Source organism: Triturus cristatus, chromosome 12, assembly GCF_964204655.1.
Source record: "Triturus cristatus chromosome 12, aTriCri1.1, whole genome shotgun sequence".
NCBI lineage: Eukaryota > Metazoa > Chordata > Amphibia > Caudata > Salamandridae > Triturus > Triturus cristatus.
The window spans coordinates 490,354,287-490,381,955 of NC_140595.1; the positions used below are offsets into that span (position 1 = coordinate 490,354,287).

At 44.9% G+C, this 27,669-nt stretch overlaps 1 protein-coding gene across 1 annotated transcript in view; it reads right to left on the bottom strand.

The window, feature by feature from the left end:
* The window catches only part of GARRE1 (granule associated Rac and RHOG effector 1), a 690,207-nt gene that overhangs the window by 78,638 nt on the left and 583,900 nt on the right, over positions 1 to 27,669 (bottom strand). The window contains exons 11-12 of the mRNA XM_085639654.1: positions 5,532 to 5,697; positions 3,279 to 3,416 (exon numbers count right to left, since the gene is read on the bottom strand). Of these exons, the coding sequence (XP_085495780.1) occupies positions 3,279 to 3,416; positions 5,532 to 5,697 (304 nt within the window). The remainder of the gene's footprint in view (positions 1 to 3,278; positions 3,417 to 5,531; positions 5,698 to 27,669) is intronic.

Genomic DNA, 27,669 nt, shown 5'->3' on the forward strand with positions numbered 1-27,669 from the left:
TCCATGATGTCGTGGAATCCTCCAATATCCTCTGGACCGCGACGGAGTCGTAGGCAAGATATATTGATCCCATTCGTCACCTTCTGGATCTTCATGAAGAAGTTCCCCTTCTTCTGTCTGGTCTTCTCAATCACTCTCTGCGAAATCATCTCTAATTGTAATTATAGGAGGAGAGCGTATTTTTTGCACCGTAGGCGGAGGCTGAACCACCGAAGCTTGAGTGCAGGTTGAGAACCGCCTGAGATATTCGAGGCAGGAGCTTTAGCCTCAGGAAAACGACGATAATAGTCATTGATCATGTATCGTAAATCAGTCACTAGAGAAACAGGCATCGAAATTGACTCCTCCTTCACATTAGGATGTGCCTCCTCTTCCTCTTCATACTCGTATGACTGTTGGAAAGATTCATATCTTTTGGAGCCGGATACTGGACGGTCTTTAAAAGAAAAATCCCCTTGTCCTTCCTGGCATTCGTCTGTGTCCTGGCTCTTAATTTGTAGCTGTGAGGGACTATAGACTACTCCAAACGACCCTTCATCCTCCGATTCTTGTAAATCCAGCAGATTTGTGGGAGGAAGTGGAGAAATTTTTGTCCAAGTAGTAAATTCTGTGGATTTCTTGCCCGTCGACGAGCCCGTTCACGGTGGAAAAGTCCTGATAGAGATCAATGATCTTGCCATTGGTGACTTAAAAGTCGTCAACGGAGCTCCCATCGACGATGAAATATACATCGAATGGTCGTCGACGGTGTCGACGAACCTTTCTTCGACGGCGTTGTCTTTGTAGCTGCCGTCAATGCTGCTGTTGTCGTTGAGATTGTTATCTCTAGTCGTCGACGTTATCACAGAAACAAGCACCGGAGACGCCCCAGTCTTCGTCGACGGGGCTGAAGACACCACTCTTGTCTCTGAAGACTTCTTTAGAGGTGTATGAGGAAAAGAAGATGAAGACGCCTCCTTGTCTTTAATTTTTTGCTTTTTAGCATCCACTTTCTCTTCAGAAGAATTTGACTTTCGCTTTTTAGAAGATTGTGCCTTTGAATCCTCTTCTGAGTCAGTCTCTGAGGTGGCCTTCTTTTTCTGAAGCCACAACAGCAAACATGCTTCTCTGTCATTTAAAGTCTTGGCAGAGAAAGTTCTGCAGTGTTTGCAGTCCTTAGGCACATGCTTTGGATGCAGACAGTACAAACAATCTTTGTAGGGGCCTCAGAGTACAATCTCGCCTTCCCACAAGATCTGCAGGGCATTTTTAGAGCATTCAGACATTTTTAGACACAAGATGAAAAACAGTACCTTCAATCCAGATGGAAAGACTTGCAGATTGAAAGGTCAAAAGTTCACCCATGAACAAACTGAGCAAGGCTCAGGGAGACTCCTTCTCACACGACGGCGGTTGGAAATCTGAGGTATGGTGGCTCTGCTGGGGAGTGTGATGTCAGGGCTGGCAGCTGATTGGCTGAGTTTTGGACCACATAATAATGATGTTAGGTTACCAAACAATATAATTCCCTATGGGTTTTCTATGCAGTTTTCTCTTTTACTGCTATGGTTATTCTTTTACCGTGAAACTTCCACCATGACGACGGGGAAGATACAAGCATGTGAATCTATGAAAGATTCAATACTGGAGAACCTACCTTGTCCAATTCTTGGAATTGCCTTGTTTTATCTTGTGGGAGTGTAGTAGTAGGTGGTAATACTAACAATTATAGGTGCCCGTGGGAAATTATTCCATGCACCAGAGAAGGGTATCATTTCAATCTTTGTGTTTGTTTGAAAGGTCACTCTAGTCATTAGTCTGCAAGGGTTCCACGAAGATATGTGAAATTACACAATTGTTATTTTGGGCTTTACCAACACCATATTCCCCAAGGTCCTCCTCATCTGTAACCTATGTGCTGACAGCCTCTGTATGAACAAGAGATTTAGCTGCATGAATGGTGCCATAACGAAACTTCTAGCTAGAGGTGCAACCAGATAAGACAATCCTTTTCAACTAGCTGACAGCTCTCGGAAACCCTCCTTTGACCTCTCTGAAAGTAAGGAATCTGAACATTTGTATACTCGTCAAGTAAATGCAGTTGTAAGGGTGGCATAATGGAATACTGCAACACCATCTGTAGTAGCCTCTCAAGAGCCTCACCGCTAGGCTACACAGACAAAACCAGGCAGCCAGAATGCGCCTAAACCTCAGCCGTGTAATAATTTCAGAACCACCCCCAAAAGCACTTCACTGGCTCACTGCTGAAATGAGTATTAAATGGAATGTCCTCATACCATACCTTAAACATTCTTGGCCTTTGCACAAGTATGCTTTGAGAAACCAACACATTACTTTACACCGAAAGGTAACCTTTGTTGAACATTTGCACATCTGCTCATCCTACATTTTTGCAAGATGATATAACACTATGGTTGATAAGTGATGGTGCAAGGACCTAAACTATTGAATACTCTAAACCCTAATTTGAGATCAGATCCACATTACAAGTGGTTCAGGACATTTTCGAAAAGTGAACTATTTAGTCTTGCCTTTAATTGAACTATACATGTATCAATTCAAGAGAGTAACTGAAAACTTCCACATAAAGGTGGTAGACAAGGTGGTAAGACTTAGGCATGCTAATGACGAATCATAGGCTGAGCTTCTGCTTGGTTTGAGACATGAAATGATGCACCTGAAAGCTGAGGGTCATAATGGTGCTCACTTCATGTAGCAATGAAGTGACCTTTTGTACAGTTGTCATTCTTAAAAGTCCTGCCATATTGAGTGTCTTAAGAAATACAATTTGCCTTGGTGTTCTTTTCTCGGTAGGATTGGGGATATACAGAGTATAACCTCACACTTTCAGACAGTGGGACTTCTTCGACTGTGCATTTGTACAGTAATGAGGCCACAGTCCAGAGGTGTTAGAAATGATCAAGTCTGGTATTGATTTTACATGGTGCGTAAGTATGTGGGTGTTGATCTATTTTGATGCAATATCTTCAGATCCTTTACAGAAAACAGGGGTTGGCCCCAGGGCTTTTTGTGTGGCCATATGTAATTAAACTTTATATTTAACCACAGTTACCCAAACTTTGATTTCAAACCCACTGCTCAAACACAAGCAACTCAACAATTGTGCGGTTTATTATACAATGTTTTTTAGGGTTTTTCTGTAAATAGAAACTTTCAATTAAAACAGTAGGACGATATGTTTAGAGTACTTTGGAGGAACAGATTAATAGATGGAAAGTTGTATTAATAATTCCCATGAGTAAAGAAACTTAACTTACTTTCTCTGCTTCACTGCAGCAACAAGGTCTGGTCCTGAGAACATAGAGAACAGGCTGTCTCCATTCGCTGAAGAGGTCTCATCGCTTGAGCTGGCAGAGTCCGCCTGCGTACCTGACCAGCTATTGTTCATCACATCGCTGTAAATTATGAAAAAGTTAACAAATATTTTCTCTATGAACACTCACTGCTCATAAAAACACATTACGGGCAGAGGTATTTAACAAGACTAGTACACGTCAGGACACCACACAATGGCATTCTTTTCAGAAACGTTTGGTATTAGCCTGCTTGCTATCTGTAGGGATTTTCATGGCAAGAAACTGTTAAGCAAATCGGTTTGTGTACATCTGGAGGTAATCTTTTGGTTTTCAAATGTTCATGAAGTATAGGACTTGGGTCCAGCCTTCTGTTAGAATCAACCCGGGGAGGGACGTAACCTATGGTGCTCAAGTTGTTGCTACCAGACCTAATGGCAGACCATGTGTATTAATGGGTGTCTGATTGGAGAGAACGGTGTTGTCTCAATCTCAAGTAAGTGGTCGAGGCATTTCTAGACCTGGGGCAAACTCTCGCTTGCAAAAATAAAATGTCTTTTATCTGCGACGCTCCTTATGGCTCCACTTGCCTTCAAGTACTAAAGCCTGCTGGGGGTTAAAATGTGGTATGGGTTAAGCACTGCCAGTCCTTTACGGAGGTCAAACAAGCCACTTCCTTTCGTGGACTGGTTTCCCCAGTGAAAAGTTGGACAACGCATGAGGTCCAATTCCTTTCTTAATCTCTTGGCACAAATTTGGCAGTTGCCAAACTTCTTTAAAGAAAGAGAATATTTAAATGTTAATGTATTGCTTACGCCCTCCTCAAAAAAGAAGTACTGGCCCCATAATGTCTCCAGTAAAGGTGAGGACACAATTACAGGAGTTGCAATCATTTGTGGCTCACATAAGGAACGAGCATAAGGCGCAAATTGAGAAATCATTTATTCACCAATTACATTATAAAAACATGAAAATATCAGCGGACTGCCCCTATTCAGTATGGACTTTCAGGGAAAGATAGAGGGGAACCGAATGTTTCTATGTCATCATACTGGGTTACATGTACTTTAATCATCCAGATTTACTTTTAACATGAAAAACAGCTGATACATGTTTCGTCATCGTAAGGTTCTTGAAGGCTTGTTACTGATTTTTCGGATTCCCTTGAGTCTTACAAAGGGTTTTATTTTCCATATATCTGGCTTCTATGCAAGGAAATGAATGACCCCTGGTTAATAGTTCAGAGCACTAGGTAAGCTAAGACAAGTCTCAAAAAAGTTATTCTGGATGAATAAACAAATTTTAATTGAACTGATGAAGTGGAATAAATGTATGCCCAAATCCCTACAAGTTGCGAAAAGTTGAACTATAAGAGTTTTAAATATAAATTATCCAAAGTATTAATGATTGTGGTGTAGTAGTCAAGGTGGGTGTGCTTTGAGTTGGGAAGCAACGGAAATTTGGTGTCATGGACAAAGATAATTTATTGAATGCTTCACTTGTATCTTCCTACAAAACATCATCTGTCCTACAGTCAGAGTTAATTTTCACTAAGCAAATGTACATTTTTCCATAAGGCTATAAAATGATAGCATGAATGGCTTAACAACTATGTCATGAAAGGGCAAAACTATTCTTGCAAGCTGTGAGATTTTAAATGTTTTGTGCAATGTTTGACCGGTGAACATTTGTAAATCTGCTTCTTAGATGATGCTGCTTAGGACTTAAAGACACTTGTTTTAGACTGAGTCCATGGTAGCTGCTTTAGAGAAGAGTTGTTGAATCTGATTTTGTGCCCATATACTATTAGTTATATATTGTGAGCTATAAAAACACCCCAAATCTGGACAGAAAGAGGAAACAAGGATCAGCTAAGCAACAACTCTGATTGCTTGAAAGCTTAGTACTTTGCTGAACAAGCATCAGCATTCAAAATAAAGAGAATAAAAGCATGCGGATTCAGGTCAAATGTACGACTGTGTAGGTAAAAAGGAACAATAAAATTATGTGCACATTTTATTAAAGAAAATTAGGCCTGCACTCATATGCAAGTCATTGATAATAGGACTTAAGTGATTACACATTAGTATCAGTAATAAAGCTTATTTTGAAATGTGCAAACATCAAGCCAATGGTGGCTGATAGTATGAGACCTTAAATGCTACCAAGACTGCTAAAATGAACAGCACACACGTTAAGGAGCAAGAACTTCCTTACCAATCTGCGAAGTACTCTGGAAAAGGCCATGTTCTGTGGGAATCGTCAGGATGAGGCCAGTTGCTACGTGTGTTGCTGGGACGACGAACATGCTGTGCTTGACGTTTTTGTTGCATAGCTTGGCTCACCCCAGCTACATACCGTGCAAACTCAGGGTCTGAGCCGACTAGATATATAAAAAAGAAATCTGAGTCAGCTGCTGACAAGTTAGGCTATTTACATTACAATTATCCATTTGTTTAATCCCTTAAACTAGTCTGTCAACCACAGCAAAAACAAACAATGACCAGCAGGCTGTAGCTGATAACCAATGTTGATGCCTTAGTTACGAATTTGCTGTAGAAACAAAATGGCAGATGTCGTGACACTAGCTATGGCATCAGGGTGCACCAACAAGCTCTTAGCATGCATGTCTACTCTGGAATGAAACTATATTAATTTTCAGGGAACAATTTAATAGGTGCAAAATATTGCCTACATGGATACACCAAAACGTGCATTTGGAATACATACACTTTCCGGTTTTGCAACATTAGCCCTGTGACATGTAAAGAACAAGTTAACAGTGTACCAAATTTACAAGCCAATGGGGCTACCAGGTAACTGAAATAAATGATGAACTATGAGACAGCAACAGATCAGAAAAGTACCAATTTCAAAATAAAAAATGGATGTGAATCTAGTGTAGTTGTTAACTGAGTTCAATACAAGTAGTCTGTGAGAAATTGGGTTATTGGTTGAGGGGGTGAAACCCTACTCAAGCAATAGCCACAATTCTTGGCAGGGTGAACCACAAAGTCACAAAATTAACCTGTGCTTAACCCTCTGATAGGCTTAACTTGGAGGCAATGCGTAAAGTATTTATCCAGCACACAGACAGTCAAAGTAAAAATACAATACAAGAAAAAATTCCACACCACTTAAGTAACAGAGTCCAATTTGATAAATAATTTGACACCAAAAAGACAACAATACAATTGGTAGAACCAGAGAGATGCAATTTTAAAGATTTCGGTAAAAACATAGCACTTAAAAGCACAAACCGCCAAACTTATCTGAACAGGGACCACGTCAAACGTTCAGGCTGACCTCGATGAAGTGCGGGCCAGATGCAGGGACCAGGTTAGGCCCACTGAGAATTGTACCTTGTGGCATGGATGTGGGGCGCTGCGTGGCGTATCAGCGTTCTGAGAAGCGATGTGGTGTCCTGAGTCGAGTTTCTTCGCACTGCGTCTGTTCCAATGAAGAGCTGCAAGGTGAGATACGAGTTGAGTTGCATCGGTTCCGATAGGGTGATGCAAGGGCAGCAATGTTAAATCCTGAGTAGAGTTGCATCACGCTGCGCCGGTTGCAATGAGGAGCTGCAAGGGCTGTATTGGGTTTAGTTGCTCTGCGACGGTTCTGATGGATAGGGACCACAGCTGGGCTGGCACCTTCATCCCCAATTCCAAGGGTCTAGGACAGGGGAGGAACCACTTGGGGGTTAGAACACACAGGAGGCAGGATCCAAGTGCATGGTTAAAGGGTGTTGAAGCCCTTGGAGTCAATCTGGTGGTCAGGGGTTAAAGGTGCAGGTCCAATCCTCCTCCATTAGGCAGCAGAGCAGGCCTTCATGCAGGCAGAGCAGCAGAGCTGCTGGGTAACCTCCTGCATCTTCGGGTCCAGGAGAGATCCAAAGCATTCAGTCTGAGGGCCCAATATTTTTACATGATGCCAGCTTTGAAGTGGAAGAACTTTCAGGAGTTTCTCCCTCCAGAGGTGTCTGAGATTTCCTGCCTCTCTGCACTGATGCCAGTGTGTCTGGGGCACAACAGGCTAGTGTGAAGTTCTTTGTATGTGAGCTGAGCTAGTACCTTTGAAGTGCAATCGTGGTAGGTGACAGCTTTGCCACTTATTCAGTCAGAGATGCCCCATCCTGCCAACACCCAGACTCACCACAAGATGCTTTCTGGGAGGAAAAAAGGCCAAGTGCCAACTACAGCTAGCCATGTGTCCCAGGAAGAGGCTGTAGACATCAAATAATTAGGCCAAGAAAATGCCAACTTTCTAAAAGTAACATTTTTAAAATTGTGTCTTATAATCCAACTTTACTATCAAAGAGGGTTTTAAAATACAATTCCTCAGATTCCAAAGACGACTTTTCTACCTGCTCCCAATCAAAGGTTATCACTTATTAAATGTTATCAGGTAACCCAATGTTATCTTATGGGAGAGGAAGGCCTTGCAATAGTGAAAAGCACATTTAAGAGTTTTTCTCTACAAGGACATGTGAAAACTAAAAGTACATGTTCATCTTTTTAAACACAACACTCCCTACCCTATGGGCTGTTTAGGGCCTACCCGAGGGGTGACATATGTATTAGAAAGGAAGGTTTAGGCCTGACAACAGTTTTATTTTGCAAGGTCAAAATGACAGATTAAAACTGCACACACAGGCTGCAATGACCTAAGGCATGTTTCAAAGGCTACTTAAGTGAGTGAAACAATTTCTGCTGCAGGCGCACTAGTAGCTTTTAATTCACAGGCCCTGGGTACATGTAGTACCGCTTTACTAGAGACTTACAAGAAAATTAAACGTGGCAATTGGGCGTAAGCTAATTTCATCATGTTTAAGGGAGAGAGCACAAGCACTTTAGCACTGGTTAGCAGTGGTAAAGTACACAGAGTCCTAAAAGCCAAGAGAAACAGGTTCAGAAAACAGGAGAATGAAGGCAAAACGTTTGGGGAAAGACTATCCTAAGGCTGACAGGTCTAATATAATCCTACAAGTTTCAAATAAAGCAATTTCATGATTCCATCTTATTATTAACGAGCCACCTGTCATTTTTCTGTCCAGTTTTTTTAAGTTGCTCAAAAAGGTAATATAGATTCCTGCTTATTTTTTGCTCACTCCGTTGAGAAACCTACAAAATAAGCTACAGAGAACTTTACAATTAACTGATGCTACGAGTCTCATCCATTCAGCTTATTCAATGTAAACAAGAATAATGAACCCATTGTTAGCTTTATTAAGATGAGGGTGGTATCTTGGTTGTAATGCACAGCAAAAAAGGGAGCAGTTGTGACTGTAGATAAAACATTGCGGCAGGGTTCGAGACTCAGATCACTCATGCCAATCTACTTGTACTGCTGACCATGAACATGCCTTCTGGAAGCCTCCTCACCCACATTACCATTCACTTTATGAGCTATCAGGGTTGGACTAGCCTAAAAGGCAATCTGGCTGAGCCATACAGGCTGGTCTAAACTGTCCGTGTGTGGGCAGAGTTTTGGGCTGTCTGTGGACCTGATATTCTGGTCTGGTGGGCAGGTTTTTACTGTTAATTTCCCTGATATTACTACAAACATTGCTTGCATCAACAACAAATGCATGGAGTCTCCCATACCTTGCAAACACCTATACAGCATTTAAAAGTGCCTCGATGTGAAAACGTGGGCACATCTATAGGTATCTGATTTGCAAATGGGCAGCGCTTTTAATTTGGTGCCCGAGCTATCTTTTGTCCCAGTTCAACTCTGGACGTGATAGGTTTACTAGCTCGATGCAGTATCAAGTCCTATGATCTAACAGTATACTCTTATAATTAACAGAGCTAATAGACTTGTTAGCACTAATCAGCAAAACAATGAGGCAGTGCGTGTAGAGATAGTGCACAGTTAGACTCATTTCCATGTATTCAGAGATAGGGCAGTAGAGAAATGGTAGCTACTTGTAAGAAGTTGTGCCCATGCTTAGAGGGCTGAGCAGAGCTGAAATTGTAGAAAACCCTTGTCTAGCACTGTAAACTTTTAGCGAACTCAGTTAAGATGTTCTGAAAGTGAAAGCAGTACGAGTTGGAGGAAATGGTATTTTATCAATAGAGCTGCACGTACTGAAGTCTTTACCGAACACAAGCTAGAAATATAAAGAATCATCACAGTGCACGCTGGGAGAGGGGCAGTCCAATCCTTTGGACTTTCTAGAAGTAGGGAAAAAGTCTGCCTGCACTATGGTACAAAAATACCTGCAAGGCAACGTCATGTTTAAAGTAAGTATAGCCAAAAGCTAGAAGGCTCGCAAAGGGAGGAAAAACATTTTTTTTCTAGAAAAGTAAAAATCTCTCACGTTTATATCAGATTTGTGTACATGGGCCAAGCACTGGGCAACTTTATAACTGCTGTGGCCAGCATACATATTTGGAATTCGTGGAACTTCTTGTGCCAGATGAACAAGTTACTTACCTTCGGTAACAATGTATCTGTAAGAGATATACAATAGTTATAGATTCCTTACCTTAGAATTACCCCCAGGCGTCAGACTGGATCCAGAGAATTTTTCTGTAGCAGTACCCCTGCGTGTTGGTAGGTGGCGTCGGACGACTCCGCATCCGTCATCGTGGTCGCCGGGATGACGTTGCGGTGTCTATTTAGACATCGCCCCTGCATGCTGACATCGTTTCTGACAAACCTTCAACGCCAGAAGCGCAGAGCCATGCAATACAATGACCACTGGTGCACAAAACTAGGGCCTTGGAATGGAGTCCCTATCCCTAGAAGTCAGTTGGCAGAACGGGGAGGATGGGTGGGGCGGTAAGGAATCTTTAACTAATGCATGTATTTTACAGTTACATCGTTACTGAAGGAAAGTAACTTGTTCATCTGAAAGAGACCATTAGTTATAGATTCCTTACCTTAGAATAGATACCCCCAGCAATGCTAACCGTGGAAGTGGGTCTGCGAACTAAGTTCACACCAGAAAGTCGTGGAGGACAGAACGGCCAAAAAAGCCGTCTCTCCAGACTTGGCTATCCGGGAAGTAATGTGTTGTGAACGTGTGCAGGGATGCCCACGTGGCTGCCTGGCAGATGTCAATCAGCGGAACTCTACGTACCAAAGCAGTAGAGGCTGCTGTTGCCCTGGTAGAATGGGCACGCAGTCCTACAGGAGGTTTTTTTTCCGTCAAAGAATAGCAGATTTTGATGCATAGGAGAACCTGTCAAGTGAAGGTACGTTTGTGCATGGCCCGACCTTTCTTGGCGCCCACATAACCCACGAAGAGTTGATCGTCCATCTGGAAATCTTTTGTAGGACAGCGCACGTTTGAGTCCAGATGGTGGAGTGTCTCCTCCTCTTTGGAAGGATGTGGAGGCGGAAAGACAGTGGGCAATGTGATGGTCTGACCTATGTGGAAAGAGGGCCTAGTGCGAAGGACCACTTTGTCCGGATGAACTGCAAGAAAAGGAGACTTGGCGGAAAGAGTCTGAAGCTCACTCACCCTGCGAGCAGATGTGATGGCAAGCAGGAAAGCAGTCTTCAAGGTAAGAAGATTAAGAGGACAATTATGAATTGGCTTGAAGGGAGCACACAAGGAAAGTAAGAACAAGATTCAAGTCCCACTGGGGCATTACGTAAGGAGAAGGAAGAAAGAAATGAGTAATGCCCCTTAGAAATCTATGTACAATGGGAGACTTGAAAAGCGAAGGCTGATCAGTAAGGTGCAGAAAGGCAGAAATGGCTGAAAGGTAGCCTTTAAGAGTGCCCAGAGCAGAGCCCTGCTGGGCCAAAGATAGAGTGAAGAGGAGAACCTCTGAAAGAGGAGCAGAAAGGGGAGCCACAGCCTTTGCTGTGCACCATGCCACAAATTTGTTCCATCTACAGGCGTATACAGTTTTAGTGGAGGGACGCCTGGTTGCCAAGACGACATTACAGACATAGGGAGGAAGGTCGAAAGCTATCAACAGTCGCAGCCCAATCTCCACGCAAGGAGGTGGAGGCTGGACAGGTTCGGGTGGAGGACCGTCCCCTGCTACTGCGACAGAAGAGGCAGTTTGATCTGAGGATCGATGGCCATGCTCAAGAGCTCGGGTACAAGACTCTTCGTTCCCAATCCGGAGCCACAAGAATGACTTGGGCATGGTCGCGCTTGATCTTCTCCAGCACTCTGGGTAGACGTGGTACAGGCGGAAAGGCGTACAGGAGGCTGCAATTAAACTCGCAATGAAAAGGATCGCCGAGCGAGTGCCACCTTGGAAACTCCAACGCGCAGAACTGCTGACATTGCGCGTTCTCTTCGGTGGCGAACAGATCTAACCAAGGCTTTCCCCACTGCCGAAGGAGACCTTGCACCACCTCCGAGTGAAGAGGCCATGCGTGAACCATCATACACCGGCGGCTGAGTTTGTCCACCCTGGCGTTCAGGGAACCTGCCATATGTCGTACCACTAGGGATATGCCCTGATATTCCAGCCATGTCCAAGGGCAAAGAGCCTCTTGACATAGGGTCCATGACCCCGCCCTGTATGTTGCAATACCACATGGCGTGGTGTTGTCTGTGAACACCTGCACTACTCTAACTTTGACAGAAATAAGGAATGCCTTCAGTGCAAGATGGATTACCCGGAGCTCCAAAAGGTTGATGTGGAGACCGGACTCCGCCGGAGACCAGAGACCCCTGATCTCCCCATCACCTAGGTGGCCTTCTCAGCCCAGAAGTGCCGCATCAGTCACTACTTTGAACTCTGGTTGGGGAAGGGAGAGGGATCTGCCGCTGACCCAATGTTCGTAAGTCACCACTGCAATTAACGAGCAGTCCCCTCCGAGATCTGGACTACATCGGAAAGATTACCCTGATGCCGTGCCCACTGGAACTTCTGGTCCCACTGCAGAGCCCGCATATGCCATCTGGCATGAGCCACCAGCAGGATGCAGGAGGCCATGAGGTTCAGCAGCCTTGGGGTCATTCTAACCGGAATCCAGGATAGAGGCTGAAACTTCGGTATCATAGCCCAAATATCCCGGACTCGCTGCTCGGCAGTATAAGCTTGAAACTGCATTATGTCCAGAACCACCTAGATGAAAGGGAGTGTCTGAGAGGGAGTCAGGTGTGACTTCGGCATGTTGATAGTGAGCCCAAGGGAGTGCAGGAGGTCCACGGTAGTCTGGAGGTTCGAGACGACAGCTTGGGGCAAGCCCGCCTTCAACAGCCAGTCGTTGAGATAGGGGAAGACTGGTACTCCTGATCTGAGCAGATGACCTGCGAACACCGCAATCACCTTTGTGAACACCCGAGTGGCACTGATAAGGCCAAAGGGAAGCACGGTAAACTGAAACTGCTCCTGGCCCACCATGAACAGTAAGTAATGTCTTTGGGAAGGCAGGAAGGGGATATGGAAATAAGCATCCTGCAAGTCCGCTACCATCCAGTCTCCAGGGTCGAGGGCAGAAAGGACCTGTGCCAAAGTGAGCATTTTGAAATTCTCCTTCCGGAGGAAGTAGTTGAGGGTCCAGAGGTCCAGGATGGAACGCAGGCCCTTGTCCTTCTTGGGCACCAGAAAGTAGCGGGAATAACAACCACATCCTACTTCTGGCACTGGAACCCTCTCTATGGCCCCCTTGGCCAAGAGAGCTTCAATTTTCTTGTGGGGAAGCGCCAAATGATCCTTCGACATTTGATCGTAGGAGGGTGGCATGGCAGGAGGGGTAATCTCGAAAGGGAGGGAGTAGCCCCTTCAGACAATTTGCAGAACCCACCTGTCGAATGTGATGGATTGCCAGCGGAGGAGCTGATGGTAAATCTTGCCTCCAACTGGCCGATAATGGGACTGAAACATCGGACTAGGAAGGTTTGGAGGCAGTGGCGAGGGGGGGGGGTGAGGGGGGGGGTGAACGGGTGGACTGGCCAATCTGCTGGCTCGCTGACCCACGGAGACGCTGGGTCATACGTCCGCAGCCATGCAGAGGTTGGACAGCTTGCATGACTCAGTGGCCGGGATGGACTGTACATGGCTGGGTTCCCCTTGCGCATCAACGAAAGGCAGACTGAGGTAGACAGAAGGTAGCCGTGAGGCCCAAGGATCTGGCTGTAGCTTGAGAATCCTTGAAGCACTTAAGCGTTGAATCTGCCTTGTCGCCGAAAAGACGATTGCCATCGAAGGGTATGTCCATCAAAAACGATTGGACATCCCCCAAGAAGCCAGAAGTCCTCAATTGGGCCTAGCATCTGTGAGATACTGTCGTGGCAATCGTTTTGCCCAGTGAGTCATGGTATCCAGTCCACAGCGGATAGTGAATTTGGTTGCATCTCTCCCGTCCGCAACGGCCTGGGCCACCTCCAGGCACTGAGCGAGCACCTGCACAACCATATCCCAGATAGTATGGGAGTATCGGCTCACAAGGCAAGCAATATTCACCGACCGCAATGCCAAGCTGGAGGAAGAAAACATCCTCTTCCTAAGATGATCCAGCTTCTTGGATTGCCTATATGGGGGAGCTGAAGGGAATGCACCTTTCGAGCATGATGCTTGGATCTTAGGAGAGGAATGCTGCGTTAGGAACGCCGGGTCGCCCGGAGCAGGGAGGCAGCGGGCAATTGCCCTGCCCACAGGAGGCCCTGTGCTGGTCTTCATTGAATGGCAAAAGGGGTTCGGAAGTGGAAGTCGCAGGCTGAAGCGCCTCGGTCAGGAGGTTAGTCCTGACTGCCACCGAAGGGAGCTCGAGGCAGAGGACCTTGTATGCCTTTCTCACCACCACAGCATACGAAGCTCCCTCCCCAGAATCCACGGTAGGGGAAGAAAGAAAGCCAGTGTCAGGGGAAGTGTCTAGACTACTAGCCTCCCCCAGGTCCATCCGCCAGTCCGGTTCTTCAAGCTGGTCGGTTAAAGGGTCCAGCTGCCCCTCCCATTCCTCTTAACCACCTTCTGGCCCCAAATGAATGCCAGGGATGAACATGGGGACAAAAGTCCCTTCTGACATCAGAACCAATGTCGATCCGGCTCCATTTTCACTTCAGGTATGAGAATGGGGTTGGCACTGACCGGAGGCTAGGCTGACGCCAGGAGAATCGTCTTCAGGATCGATGTAGGGTAAGGGTGAGTGAGACTGACCGACGTCGATCCGGATCTGATAACGGATCCACGGGGGCCCTCCGGAGTCAGGGCCAAAGCTGCTGGCGTCGAAAGCCTAGGGCCCTCAATCGACTCCACCTCATAGAAATTTTCTATATGGGCTAGTAACGCTCCGGCTCACAGAAAAGTAGTGAGGTGCAGAGTCGCCTCAGAAGGCGGCTGCGGGGATGGAGCTTTTGAACAACGACACCCTGAGTCCAATGTCCGCCGACGGACGGGGAGAAGTCAAAGAATGCCTGCGCTTCTTCGACAACTTCTTGTATTTGCCTGACTTACCTGACCTCCCCGACGACTTGGAGCCGAGAGCCGGGCCACCAATAGCTTTCGGGACCGCACCTGCAAAGCCTTCAGGTTCATATCCCACAACTTCAGGTCGTTTTTGTGCTCCAGACAGCAGAGGCCCACGAGGTGCGGTCCGTCACGGACAACGCCTGATGACAGGATCCACAGGGCTTGAAGCTGGTCTGACGTTCTGACATCCTCAATGCACTAGGAGTCCAAGACTCGCCTGGGGGAAATTCTAACGTAAGAATCTACAATTAATAGTTTCTATCAGATATGTGGACTTGTTGAGTTTGCAAAGAATAATAGACTGAACATAATGCTAAGATGGAAAGACAGTCCACCTCCTAGTGTAATAATCCCTGGTCGAAAGTCTACAAATCTTCTGAATCACACTTTGATTCAGGGATAGAGCATCTTCTGGTAAGCACCCCAGAGGAAGCTCCTCAGAACAGTGCAGGTGAAAACCTTTGTTCACCCTAGAGGCAAAAAAAACTATCTCCTGAACAACAAACTCCTGAAACATCATGTGTGCCACATGAGGATGATGCTACACTGAAGAAAGCTTGCTTAGAAAGTGTGTAGTCTTGTTCTTTTTCCTCACTTGATGAGCTGCTGATACAGCAGTAAGTTTGACCACACAGACTTCTAGAGTTACTGAGCTTTCTTAAACAGAAAATAAGATCCTACTCCCCCTTCCTGCTTAGGAGCCACACTAAAGTGGTATCTGGACCTGCAGCGAAGGAAAACTTTCATCGCCAATCTGACGGTTGGCAACTCCAAATAATTGATATGTATTAGGTTCTCTCTTGCTGCAAGCACAATGCGCTTAAGATAGTTTAGCAACTGCGCCCCACCCCTGGAGAAAGGCATCAGTAACTACCATCCTATTCGGCCAAGGTGGTTGAAACCACCCACCTTTCCACCATTCTACATTATGAATCAACCAAAGATCGAGGGAAATCCTGTACTTCAACGTCCTGTAGAACCATTTCCACAGAAGAAGCTAAGCCCATTAAAGGAGTGAAATTCCTGAATGACCCTGGAGGTACAATAAAGTTGTACATAGGCACCATACCTTAAAGAAATAAACCGAGTCTCACTGGCTGATCCAGAATTTTCTCAAACAACGTGACCATTTCATGAATGACTGACATCGGTTCAAAAGTAGTAAAGAACCACAGAACCTAGGTGTCAAAAATTTCCCTGATGCAATAATTTAACAGTCAGGATCAAGAACATGTTTTTCAAATACATAGAAAGGCCTAACTCATACAAATTATGTTTGTAATACTAAAGCTCTTGGTCACAAGAACAGACATGCCACCCTGATGAACCAATCCTCCAGACACGGATACACTGTAAAAATCTGTAACTGAACCACAGATAGTCTCCTATAGTCACCGAGAAGTGTTTGTGAATAACAAAGTACATTTGGAGAAATGTTCTCGGGCTGGACACTGCACTATAAAACTTTGTGTACATATAAATATGAGATTAATATCCCAGAAAATGCCCTGCACTCACTTTCTGCCTGGCTCATATAGTTGAGCAGTATCTACTCCTACTTGTCCGTAGCTTTCTGATTTCATTAGTTTTTTTTGTGTGTTATTTGCAGAAAATGACTATTGGACGACATTTTGCCAATAAATATAACCAAGAAAAGAGTAAGTACCACGGACAACTGGCCATAAAAACATGTTTTCCCAAACTTCTTGCTATAACAATCTCTCTGGTTCATTGTACTTTGATTTGTTTTCTGAGTGGGAATACATATGAATTGAATTAAGATCAATCTTACATTTATCACAAGGTAACTAATTTATCGACCGGTTTCTTACCCTGCAATGGTAATCCAGTGACACAAAAAAATGGCGTCCCAAAACTCAAACTTTGCAAAGAGTGGCAGTAAGTTTAGTTACCTTCATTAGCTCTGTTAACTTGAACAACTAGAGTGTTAGTTCTTAAACATGACACACAACAAAAATAAAAAAAAAGCAAATAAACATACTGCTACTATCACTGATATGGTGCATGTGGACCTGTGACATATCTGTAACATAACAAAGGGGAATAAACAATTTGTAAAATACATAAGAGCTCTGGAAGAGTATATAATTTTTTTTTTTTAAAAACGTTAATGGAATCAGAACAAAAGAGTTCCAAGAGTAGCAATATCTGAATTATCTCAGTCAGACAGCAAGAGTGGCAGAAGTTATCTGGGATACGAATCTTGGATTTATATCTACACAGTAAATTGCTACAACCACCATGACTTTTGTGAAAAGCGTTTGAACAGAGAACAGACATTATTGCAGCACTGAGGATTGAAAATGTAGGTCCCAGACAGTGAACCTGTATATGAGACTGAAAAATAGGAAAGTGAAAAAAGGAAACTGGAGGATCCCGGCATACCATTCAGTGTTCCCTCATGACTAGAAGGACACAACATAATGTCAGCATATTAAAATTTTCTTTAACAACATTTTTTCGAAAAGCAGAGGTCTGAGATGGGGACTAGACAGCAGCTCTCCCCTTTGAAATTAGAAATTATCTTGGGTACAAGTCCACCCCTCTCTGAAAAGGTGGTACATCCACTCTGACACCCTTTTCTAACAAAGCAGAAATCTCCATCAGCAAGATGTTTGTGCGAGGAGGAAGGTGAAATGGTGAGTAGGAATGACTGGAGGCCTCTCAAAAAATGACAGTGTAAACATTTTTGACAATCTGTAAGACCAACTAGCCTGAGGTTATTTTTTTAGGAAATGCTGGTAAATTACCCCAAACAGATATTGACCATATTCATTTCTGAAAGGAATCAAAGAGGTTTTGCAGCAGATGCGTTGGAATGGAAGGCTGACGTACCTTGACCCAGCCTAACTCTACAGGAACCATGAGCTCTATGTGGTTGGAAAAAAAATGTGGATTGACTGTTTAAAACGCTCTAGAGCTTTTTTGACAAACAGGCAATGACTATCAAAGGATGTGTCAATGAGCTAGGATTTAATGTTTTTGGAGCATCTTACAGTCCTCATCCACATTGTGTGTCCTCTCAGTATCACGGTGCACCTGATCCAGTATGCTAAGGCATCAGCTGTATGCAGGCCAGCCTGCATTGCTTGCTTGGAGCCTTCTGTTTCATCATTAAAACACTTTTTTAACAGATCTTTCAGATAGTCAGGTATCGACTGATACAGCCTTGAATTAACACACAGTATAGGTATGCCTGGCCAACTGACAGGTCGCAGTCAATGCTTCTCCAAAAACGACGAACGCAGTGAGGTTGGCCACCTTAGAGGTTTGGCAGAGAGCATGGCTGAAGGTCAGTCACACTGAATAACCTAAGATCAAGACTCACAGAGGCAAACACCTTCCCCACATACCCATTCAAATTATTTTGCTCCCTCCCTATCTGCAGGATTAGTGATAATTGTATTAGCTTTGGTCTGCTGACCGAGCTCTGAATTATTAAACAAGTGAAAAGTTCAATGTTTAAAGTCTCTGCTGCTCTTTTCTATTCTTTTTTACTAACTGTAGTGTAATGAGTATGCTCGCCTGAAGCGCGGCTTAGATGGGTAGGCCGGCTCATTCTCTAGTGACACGTCTAGGTAATAACACAGTGGAAGTGGGCCAGCAGACTGCAATTAAAAGCCCACTTTGGCACAAATCTGTCATCAAAATCATCGGTGCCTCGGTTTACTGGATTTATTAAAGACAAGCACTGAAAATGCAATCGGCCTCGCCTTTAATTAAGTTAAAGCCATTTGCTTTGCTAATGGTATTATATAGCAAAGCAAATGGCTTTAACTTAATGAAAGGCGAGACCTATTGCATTTTTAACGCTTGTTTAAAGAGTACCTCGAAACGGTTCTCTATCGGGCTCTGTTTTGTGCCCTGGCACAGGCGGTCCATTTTTTTCCGGACTGCAGTGACAGTGCACTAGTGGAGAAGTTACGGCATGACAACATGCCAGGTGAGAGTTGTAGGGGAAGGGAAATCCTTTAAAGAGCATAATTTTCTCTCTGGATTCCCCTTCTCCTTTTGAAACTCAGGAGTAGCAACATTGTCCTGGTGTCACCAGGGCTTTAAGTGGAAGCTTTTTCAATATTATATACAAGCCAAAGTTGCTGCTTATTTATCTTGTACAACTAACAACTATTGACAAAGCAAATAATCCTGACTTGTAGGTATGATGTTACTTGTTGTATCATATATCTGGATGCAATGATAGAAACAGCAAAATACAAGTCGGTGGCACACTATACTAAGCACAGATTTTTAGTTTGTGTGTTTTTAAGCCACACCCTTAATTACATTGTCCACACCCCTTTGAGAGATCCCCCAGTTTTTTCATCCCACTGAAAGCCCTGGTGCTGGCTGTATGATCTCTGAGGCCAGATGTCCCAAAGGCATCACCAGGGGTTGCAAGGGCCAAGCCAGGGGTTGCAGCAGCGATGCCTGGGGACCCATGCATGAATCCATGTATGTGAGGCTGCTCCTTCAGAAATGAACAAGTGAACACTGCTTGCATCCTCCCGGAAAGTTTAAAAGCGTAGTTTTATTATGTGGAAAGTTTCTCTGCAGTATTTCGTTCAGACCCCTCAACAAATTCTTCAAACATTGCAACCTGTCCTTTTCGATTCTTCGTGTGTGTGTGTGTTTGTGCACGCGCATACTTTGGATGGTGTAGAAGGGGGCATTGGTTATAATGAGCTCTTCAAATAATCAGGGGTAGGTTTGCTTAAACCTCAGACCCTAATTAAAATAAGAACACAGACGCTACCTCAGTGCCATTTGCAGATCAGAGTGTCCAGATGCCTCTACTAACCTAGGAAAGCACTACTTAGATGTGTGACATCCCTCCGTCATACTCTCCTCTAAAAATACACCACGCAATCACGGTTTGTCTTGAGAGCCAGACCATTCCTATACTTAGGTCACACATGCACGGCCACGACATCTCACCGCTCTGCACACGGTGTTGGCCACACCAATTTCTAGCGTTTTTATTCACATAAAATACGCTCAGTGCATTCTGGGAATCATTTGCCGGGTGATCATTACCGAAACATAGAAGATGGACAGCAAAACTAGAGCCCAATTGCATGAGTTTAGGCAAAATGTATAGCATCGAACACCCATTATTTTTCGCAGAAATTAAAATATTCTTTGGTGAGAAAATCTTTATTTCTGTCTTAAGAGTTATTATTAAGGAAAAACAGTACAATGTTATGACTGCTAATTATTCATATATACTAGACTAGTTTTCTTGATATAATGGTTGACGGCTCAGATGCGCTCAATACGGGCGTTCGGTATCGCGCTCTATTGAAAATTGAACAATTTTTCGTTCAACCCAAGGGCTCGGTTTTATTTACAAAGATGGTGGCTGGTCGTGCTAGGCCTCGGTCCGTTTTCACTGTTAGGCTCTTTGAAATTATCCCTCACCTCTGAGATTGGCTGAAGCTCAGCAACCATTCAAAGGAGTTTTCGTCAGGCAAGGCAGGCCAATCGAGGAAAAGCACTTCAACTTTTCCTGGAAAAGGGTGTAGTTGGTCGTTTACCTGAATATTTTTTTTTTTAGAAGTTTGCTCGGTTGATATCGGATACGTACCTGATATGAAGACCACGTTAACTTTCGAGGGGTATACATACAATAAAAGGACAGTTGGAACCCTCGTCTCTTTTAGAGCCGTCCCAGTTGGACTGGCTCGCGAGCCGTCCCAGTTGGACTGACTCGCATGACAGGTTTCTTATCTTTATGGGGCCATGTGTTTGGCCCCCATAAAGATAAGAAAACCTTTCACGCCAGCAGTAAGTCGGGGCAGTCAGTCCAACTGGGACAGCTCTAAAAGCGCAAAGTGTACGTCACGAGACGCTCCTTTACAAAGGCTGGCCACCGTTTAGCATAAACGGTGACGCCAGCCAATGGAAAGGGGGGCGGGGCTTAAAGCCCACTAGAGAAATCTAACCAAAACGTTAAATCTCGCCAGCGAGACTGCGCATGTCTGCGCAGTCTTACGCCAGGCGAGACCTAAAAAAGCATTTGACACCAAGCCAAACATGTCTTGCATCCTTTGCAAGATTTCTGCCCTAAAGGAGGAGTTGAGTGAAGACATTCTGCATATAATTTTTTGATTTTTGGTAAATAGATTGACAGAGTTGAGTGATGGAGCAGAAGCAGAACCAAAAGCATTGCCTACTGAAATCTGTAACAGCGCCATTGACTCCAATCTACACCGATACTGAAATTGGAATAAAGACTGGCTTCAAACTAGGTTTAAGCACCAAATTCACAAAAGTTCAAATGGAATGTCGCTTAAGTGTGCCAGGCAACAAAGTTATCTTGGGAGCTTATGAAAGCATCTCAGATGGAGGGGAGGGGTAGCGAAGACGTTCATTACACCCTTGTAAAGACTTCAATCTGGGCAGCAGGAACACTCACTTGAGTTTTAATGTGCTGACAAGGAACTGTATGAGTGAAGTCTTCTTTCCCACTTTCATTTCTTACAGAATGAGAAAGGAACACTATTTTTGTCTCCATTCAGCTATGGGAGACCAGGATCTTGACAGATCTAGTCCTAGATCTCAATCTAGTCCTAGCAGTCTTGGATTTCTTCATTACTAAAGTCATGGAAAGATTGCCCTCCCTCATCACCTCTTTAGGATGCATCCAAGGAGAGGTCACATGACACAGGTTCATGATTACTCACCAGTTACATGACGCATTAAGGTCAGTGACTGACATATGATGACAGCAGTTATTTCTTGGTTTGAAGCATGAAGACTTAAAAGACGACTTACTGTAGAAAATTGTTAAAATTCTATGAAAACAGAGGAAAAAAACTATTGTGTGAATGCATGGCAGATCTCAACTGCTTTTGAACCTGTATCCATGGCGGCTTGGAAATAGGAACCAGCATCACTGACATGCAAATTACATAGCTATCAACACATTTTTGGTGAATTGGCAAGATGTCAGTACAGACTCCTATCTGCGCCAATTCAAGAACTAACTAACTCACCTTTGATAATACACTCTCTGGTGGAAACTCTAACCACAGTTTGCACGTGTTTAGAGTAACCTTAGGTGTCAGATTGGATCCAGATTTTTTTTAACTGCAATTGATACCAGGTGCCAGCAGGTGGTGCTGTGGAACTGCATAACCGCCTGGCACCATCGCACAAATGAGAATGTGGAGCTGTATACAGGAGCCAACCCTGGGTGCTGACTTTAGTTTTGACTTTCACTCAATGGCATTCTCTGAAGTGAAATATTCATTACCAATTGGAGATGACGGTGTGCCAAATTGGGACATTTTTAACACACAGGGATCTATTTCACAGAACAGGGAGGAAGGGGATTAGTGAAGAATCTGAAGTTAGAAAAGAGTAACCACCAGAAAGTGTCACCAAATTTGGGTAACTTGTTCTTTAAAATGATACTCCTAACTACCGATTCCTCACCTTTAGAATAGATAACCAAGCTGTAACACGCAAAAGGTGAAGGGTCACAGGAATAGACACATTAATAGTCCTGTAGAACCGGCATGGAAAATAACTCCCTCTGCAGACTGTTGAGGCAGTAGTGCTTGATGAATATATAGGCACGGACACCCTTGTAGCCTCGCAGATGTCTAGGACGTGAATACCCCCTCGCCAAAGCTGTCAAAGCAGCATTGGCTCAGATGGAGTAAGCCCATAGGGCCCTCAGGTGGTTCGTTCTTGACCAGGAAACAGCTGGATGCACAGAATGATCCACCTGGAGAGGATCTGTTTCGGCAGTGCTTTCTTGGTGAGAAGCTAGTCATTCTGCACGGTATTCTTTTGTGTGCTCGATATTAAAACTGAGGACTCTCCTCTGGGTAAGCTGGTGGAGCATCTCATCATTTGATGGATGATATATAATGTTTAGCTGTGACCACTGCAAATTCTTGTAGGGCAAAAGATAAACAAAAGAACGTCTAGCAACTTGGTTTGTAGGGGCTCAAGCAAATGGTTCCTATCCCAGGCCACAAATTCTCTCAGCGTCCCGAAAAAAGATGGATTTTGTGGATAGGCTCCAAGCCAGAAGAATCACATTTGCTAATTCAGCAGGCACACAGCATGGAGTTGTAGATTCGGGTGCTGGAAACCACTGTCTTGCTACTGAGATAGCAAGTCCATCCAGCAAGACAGACATATCGGAAGGCAAATAGTCTAGCTCAGCAGGTCAGAGAACCATACTTTTCAGGCCCAATCCACAATTATTAAATTGAATGGTACTGGTCTGTTGTATCACGACTTGGAGCCAGAGGCAAGAGAAACAGTGGTGGAAACACCTACAGAACTGATATGCTCCATTGCAGGCAGAACGCACCCCCTATTGACCCATTTGATGGGAACTCCAGTGTGCAGCAGTCTTGTCGCTGATCATTCTCGTTACTGGTGAAAAGATCCAGCAGGCATGCCCAACTGATGTCCGGTGAGCTCATCTGCCCTTTCATTTAGCGACCGCGTCAGCAGTTTTGCCAGCATAAAGAGATCTTGGTCCAGCCGCCTTCAAAGGCACAGTGGCTCCTCCACAAGGTCCACGAACCCACGCCGCCCTGCTTGTTGCGGAACCACATAGTGGTCATGTTGTCTGTTAGGGCCTGTACAGGCCCTCCCGTGACAGATGGGAGAAAGGCTGTCAGACCCAGCCTGTCTTGAAGCTTCAGGGGACTGGTGTGTAGCGACTGTTCCACAAACACCTGATCGCCACCTCTTCTAGGTAACTGTCCCAAACCAAAGATAATGCATCCATCATCAGTATAAGCTCTGGATTGGGAATGAACAATAGTCCACCAATTGACAAGTTGGTGTTCACCTGCCACCATCAAAGATTGCAGGCCGTCTCTATCTCCTTCAAGAGTAGACGGTGACTGACAGCCCCAGTGCGATGCCCACTGTAAACGGAGGTTCCACTAAGCCAACGTGTACAAGAGACCAGCAGGAGAACATAGCGGCCGCTAGCTGAGCGGTCGCTTGCTACCGGAGGCACTCACTCACGCCCTGCATTTTGATGTAGGCGAGGCAGAGACCCGCAGTAACTTTTTCCGAGTTTTCCCTCGTTGCCGATTTTCGTCCTTGGCGTCGCTGGAGTGAATACTGTCTTTCCTTTTTTCCACGGTTTCCGTAGGATGTGTTTCGGCGTGACTTTTGACTTACCGCGCTGGTCTGCCGCCACCCTGGAGCTGAGGAGGGGCCGCAGAGCAGCAGCTCACGGACTCCTTATGGCGGATACTGCTAGAGGCAGGAAAGGATGGCTTTCACCGGTATCGCAGGGGGGTGTATTTTCGAAGAGGTTGCGCACGCTTCTGCTGCCGGAGGAGAAAGGACCCCTGCCATTACTGGTACAACCACAGTCACAACCACTAGGACAGCGACAATCATCACAGCAGGACCAACAAAATCAGGTGCAGGGGGGCAAGTAGGGAGGGCCGCAGTGTCGGTAAACGTCACGTTGTCCACGGAGCGTGGCAAGCTTGTGCTCATACCCTTACAATCACTGCCACAGCCACAGAGGGAGTTTTATCAGTCGGAACAGGAGGCACAGAGGGGGAGAGAAAGTTGTACCAGCATTTTCAGTAACAAAACTGCTCCCACAGCGCTTTCAACGACAGGTAGCAGGAGAGGAAAGAGGCAAGGTGGCGGGGCGAAGAAGGCAAAGCCTGCAAGTAAAACCAATAAACAACTTCAAGACGGAAAATTGGGCACAAGCAACTGCCTAAATCAGGGGGAGGAGAAAAAAAGATTGTGCGACCCCATATATATTCCCTGTTAGCAGCCACTCTACTTTTCAGTATTGTGTGGTTAAAGGCAGGAGTATTAAGTCAGTTAGAGCCAAAAATTGTTCCTTGGATTCTAGGATTAAGATTACTCCGTCCCTGCGGTCCTATTTCGAAGTGCAGCCGTTCGTGTAGGACCTGCTCAAACAAGGGGAGGCTCTGCGAAAGTATTTAAAGGGGTAGTGGAAGTCAGTACCATCCCAAGGTAGGATGGAAGTGTTAAATAGTCCCCCTTCTGTTTTACAGTCCTCTCCTGAAATGGCTTCGGCAGCCTCTGGATTAGCCCAAATTAGGGCCTTAGACAAACAATGGCGACCTGCAAGAAGTAAACCCAGTATGTCAAGTTAGGGCGGTCAAGGTCAGCACAGAGCGAGTTATAGTCTCCGAGTAGCAAGGAATTGCTAGGCCTTCAGCAGCTTCTATGGAGGCTATTTTCTCTTCTTTATCTGGGGATATCCGGAAGGGGTTTTCTGTCTCCGAAGCAAATCAAGGGGAGATCCGGTTGTTCTGTGAATCGTTGGAGAAGAAAATTGACCTCCTCAATTCCAGAACAGTGGCCTTCGAAAGCTCAGTGGGAGAAAAAAGGGACGATTTGGGAGTCGCTAGATCAGAAATCGCACAACTCAAAAAAGATGAGGTATTATTCCGGGACAGGCTTGAGATGTTAGAAAATAATTCACGGAGAAACAATCTGCGTCTCTTGAATGTCCCGGAAGGGAAAGAGGGAGATGACATCAAGTTCTTCATTGTGACCCTTATAAAAGATTCACTCCAGATAGAAGTATCAGAGGAAGAATTGAAAAAGGATGTACAGAGGATCCATAGGGACCGCCTTAAGAAACATCCTAATCGGTCCAAACCAAGGAAGATTCTCATAAACTTTCTCACGCTTTCCCTAAAGGAAAAGATCCTCAATTGTGCCCTGAAGCAAAAATCCCATGGATTTTTCTTATGAAATTCGCTCAGACTTGGCTCGTGCTACGTTGGACAGACAATGGGAGCTGGGCAGAAAAATGGACGATTTCAAGAAACTTGGTGCGGTTGCCCAGTTGAAATTCCCTGCACTCTTGAAAATTATGTACAATAATAAGATGTACAATTTAAAGTCAGCCCAAGAGGCAGATGACCTTCTAGAAAGCCTAGGCAAGGCCACAAAATAGTTTAGTAACGGAGATTCATATAAACACTGCATATGGTTCTTCGGGGCTCTAGGGGGTAGTCTTAATCTTATTTTAGGTTTAAAGGCTTTTGAGAGATCAGACATCAGAGAAATAGGTATAATATACTGACTTATCAGTTAACTATTGCGGAGTCTAAGCTTGTGGGGTCGCACATAGAAGCTAATCTAAAAGAAAACTGGGACAGGGTCTTTTTCATTGGGTCTTGGTTCATCATCCCCTTTTTAGGTCTTGCGCCTAGCGTTGCAGTGCGAGACATTTAGTAGGTGAAACACGGGGTTTGAGAGTGTGACCTAGGAATCACACATGCTCGTGCGAGTGCTTTTCCTTTTGTGGCCCGCTATTGGCCTTTGCGTACCTCTTGTAATGAAAGTCAGCACGCAATAGGCCAAAGACGGGCGCATTGCTCCGCCCACGGCCTATTGGTGTCTGTTACGAGCACCGGCCATCATGTGGTTTCAATTATCGTGCCCAGACACTGGCATGATAATTGAAACCACATGGCTCGCAATGGCGCGTGCACCACTCGCAAGCTTCTTTTTTTTTTGGGATCCATTTCACAGGGAAGAGTGGTGCAGTAGCATGAGCCATATTAAAAGACTGCGGAGCACTGTACAAGTTTGAAGGTAGTGACAGTAAATGTAAGAGGGGTGACTTCTGAGAGGGAGTGTGGGCTATATAGTATGTCATGCATAACACGACGCCTCGCCACAGGTAGTAAGTGCTATGTAAATGCAATTAAAACTGAGTGCAGCTGGAAGTGTGCGACACACTGGTTCCTATTGTTTGATCTTTTTGGAGATGCGTTGCCTTTAATGTTTCTTTGCCTTCTGTTACTTTGGTCTCAGACACTTCATTAGCCCTAATGTGCCTCATCTACTTTCTTGCTGGCGCGCTTTCTGTTCTCTGATTCTTAACACCTCACCCTCTGTCCTCACAGTGAGGCGCTGTGCTACAGGAGGGGTGGACCGGAGCAGAAGCCTTTTACCAATGTAAATCAGTGACCATCAGATATACAGCTGGCCATGGACTCTATACTCGGGTGACTGTTACAGGGACTAGTGCTCCTGACAACAATGAGAATAGCACTGATGATAACAATGGGACTAGTGCCCATGCCAACAACGAGAATAGCGCTGATGATAACAATGGGACTAGTGCCCATGCCAACAATGAGAATAGCGCTGATGATACCAATGGGACTAGTGCCCATGCCAACAATGAGAATAGCACTGATGATACCAATGGGACTAGTGCTGATGCCAACAATGAGAATGGCACTGATAATCATGGGACTAGTGCCCATGCCAACAATGAGAATAGCGCTGATACCAATGGGACTAGTGCCCATGCCAACAATGAGAATAGCGCTGATGATACCAATGGGACTAGTGCCCATGCCAACAATGAGAATAGCGCTGATGATACCAATGGGACTAGTGCCCATGCCAACAATGAGAATAGCACTGATGATACCAATGGGACTAGTGCTGATGCCAACAATGAGAATGGCACTGATAATCATGGGACTAGTGCCCATGCCAACAATGAGAATAGCGCTGATACCAATGGGACTAGTGCCCATGCCAACAATGAGAATAGCGCTGATGATACCAATGGGACTAGTGCCCATGCCAACAATGAGAATAGCGCTGATGATACCAATGGGACTAGTGCCCATGCCAACAATGAGAATAGCACTGATGATACCAATGGGACTAGTGCCCATGACAACAATGAGAATAGCACTGATGATAACAGGACTAGTGCTGATGCCAACAATGAGAATAGCGCTGATGACACCAATGGGACTAGTGCCGATGGCAATAATGAGAATAGCACAGATAACAATGGGACTAGTGCCAATGCCAACAATGAGAATAGCACTGATAACCATGGGACTAGTGCCCATGACAACAATGAGAATAGCGCGGATGATACCAATGGGACTAGTGCCGATGCCAACAATGAGAATAGCACTGATGAT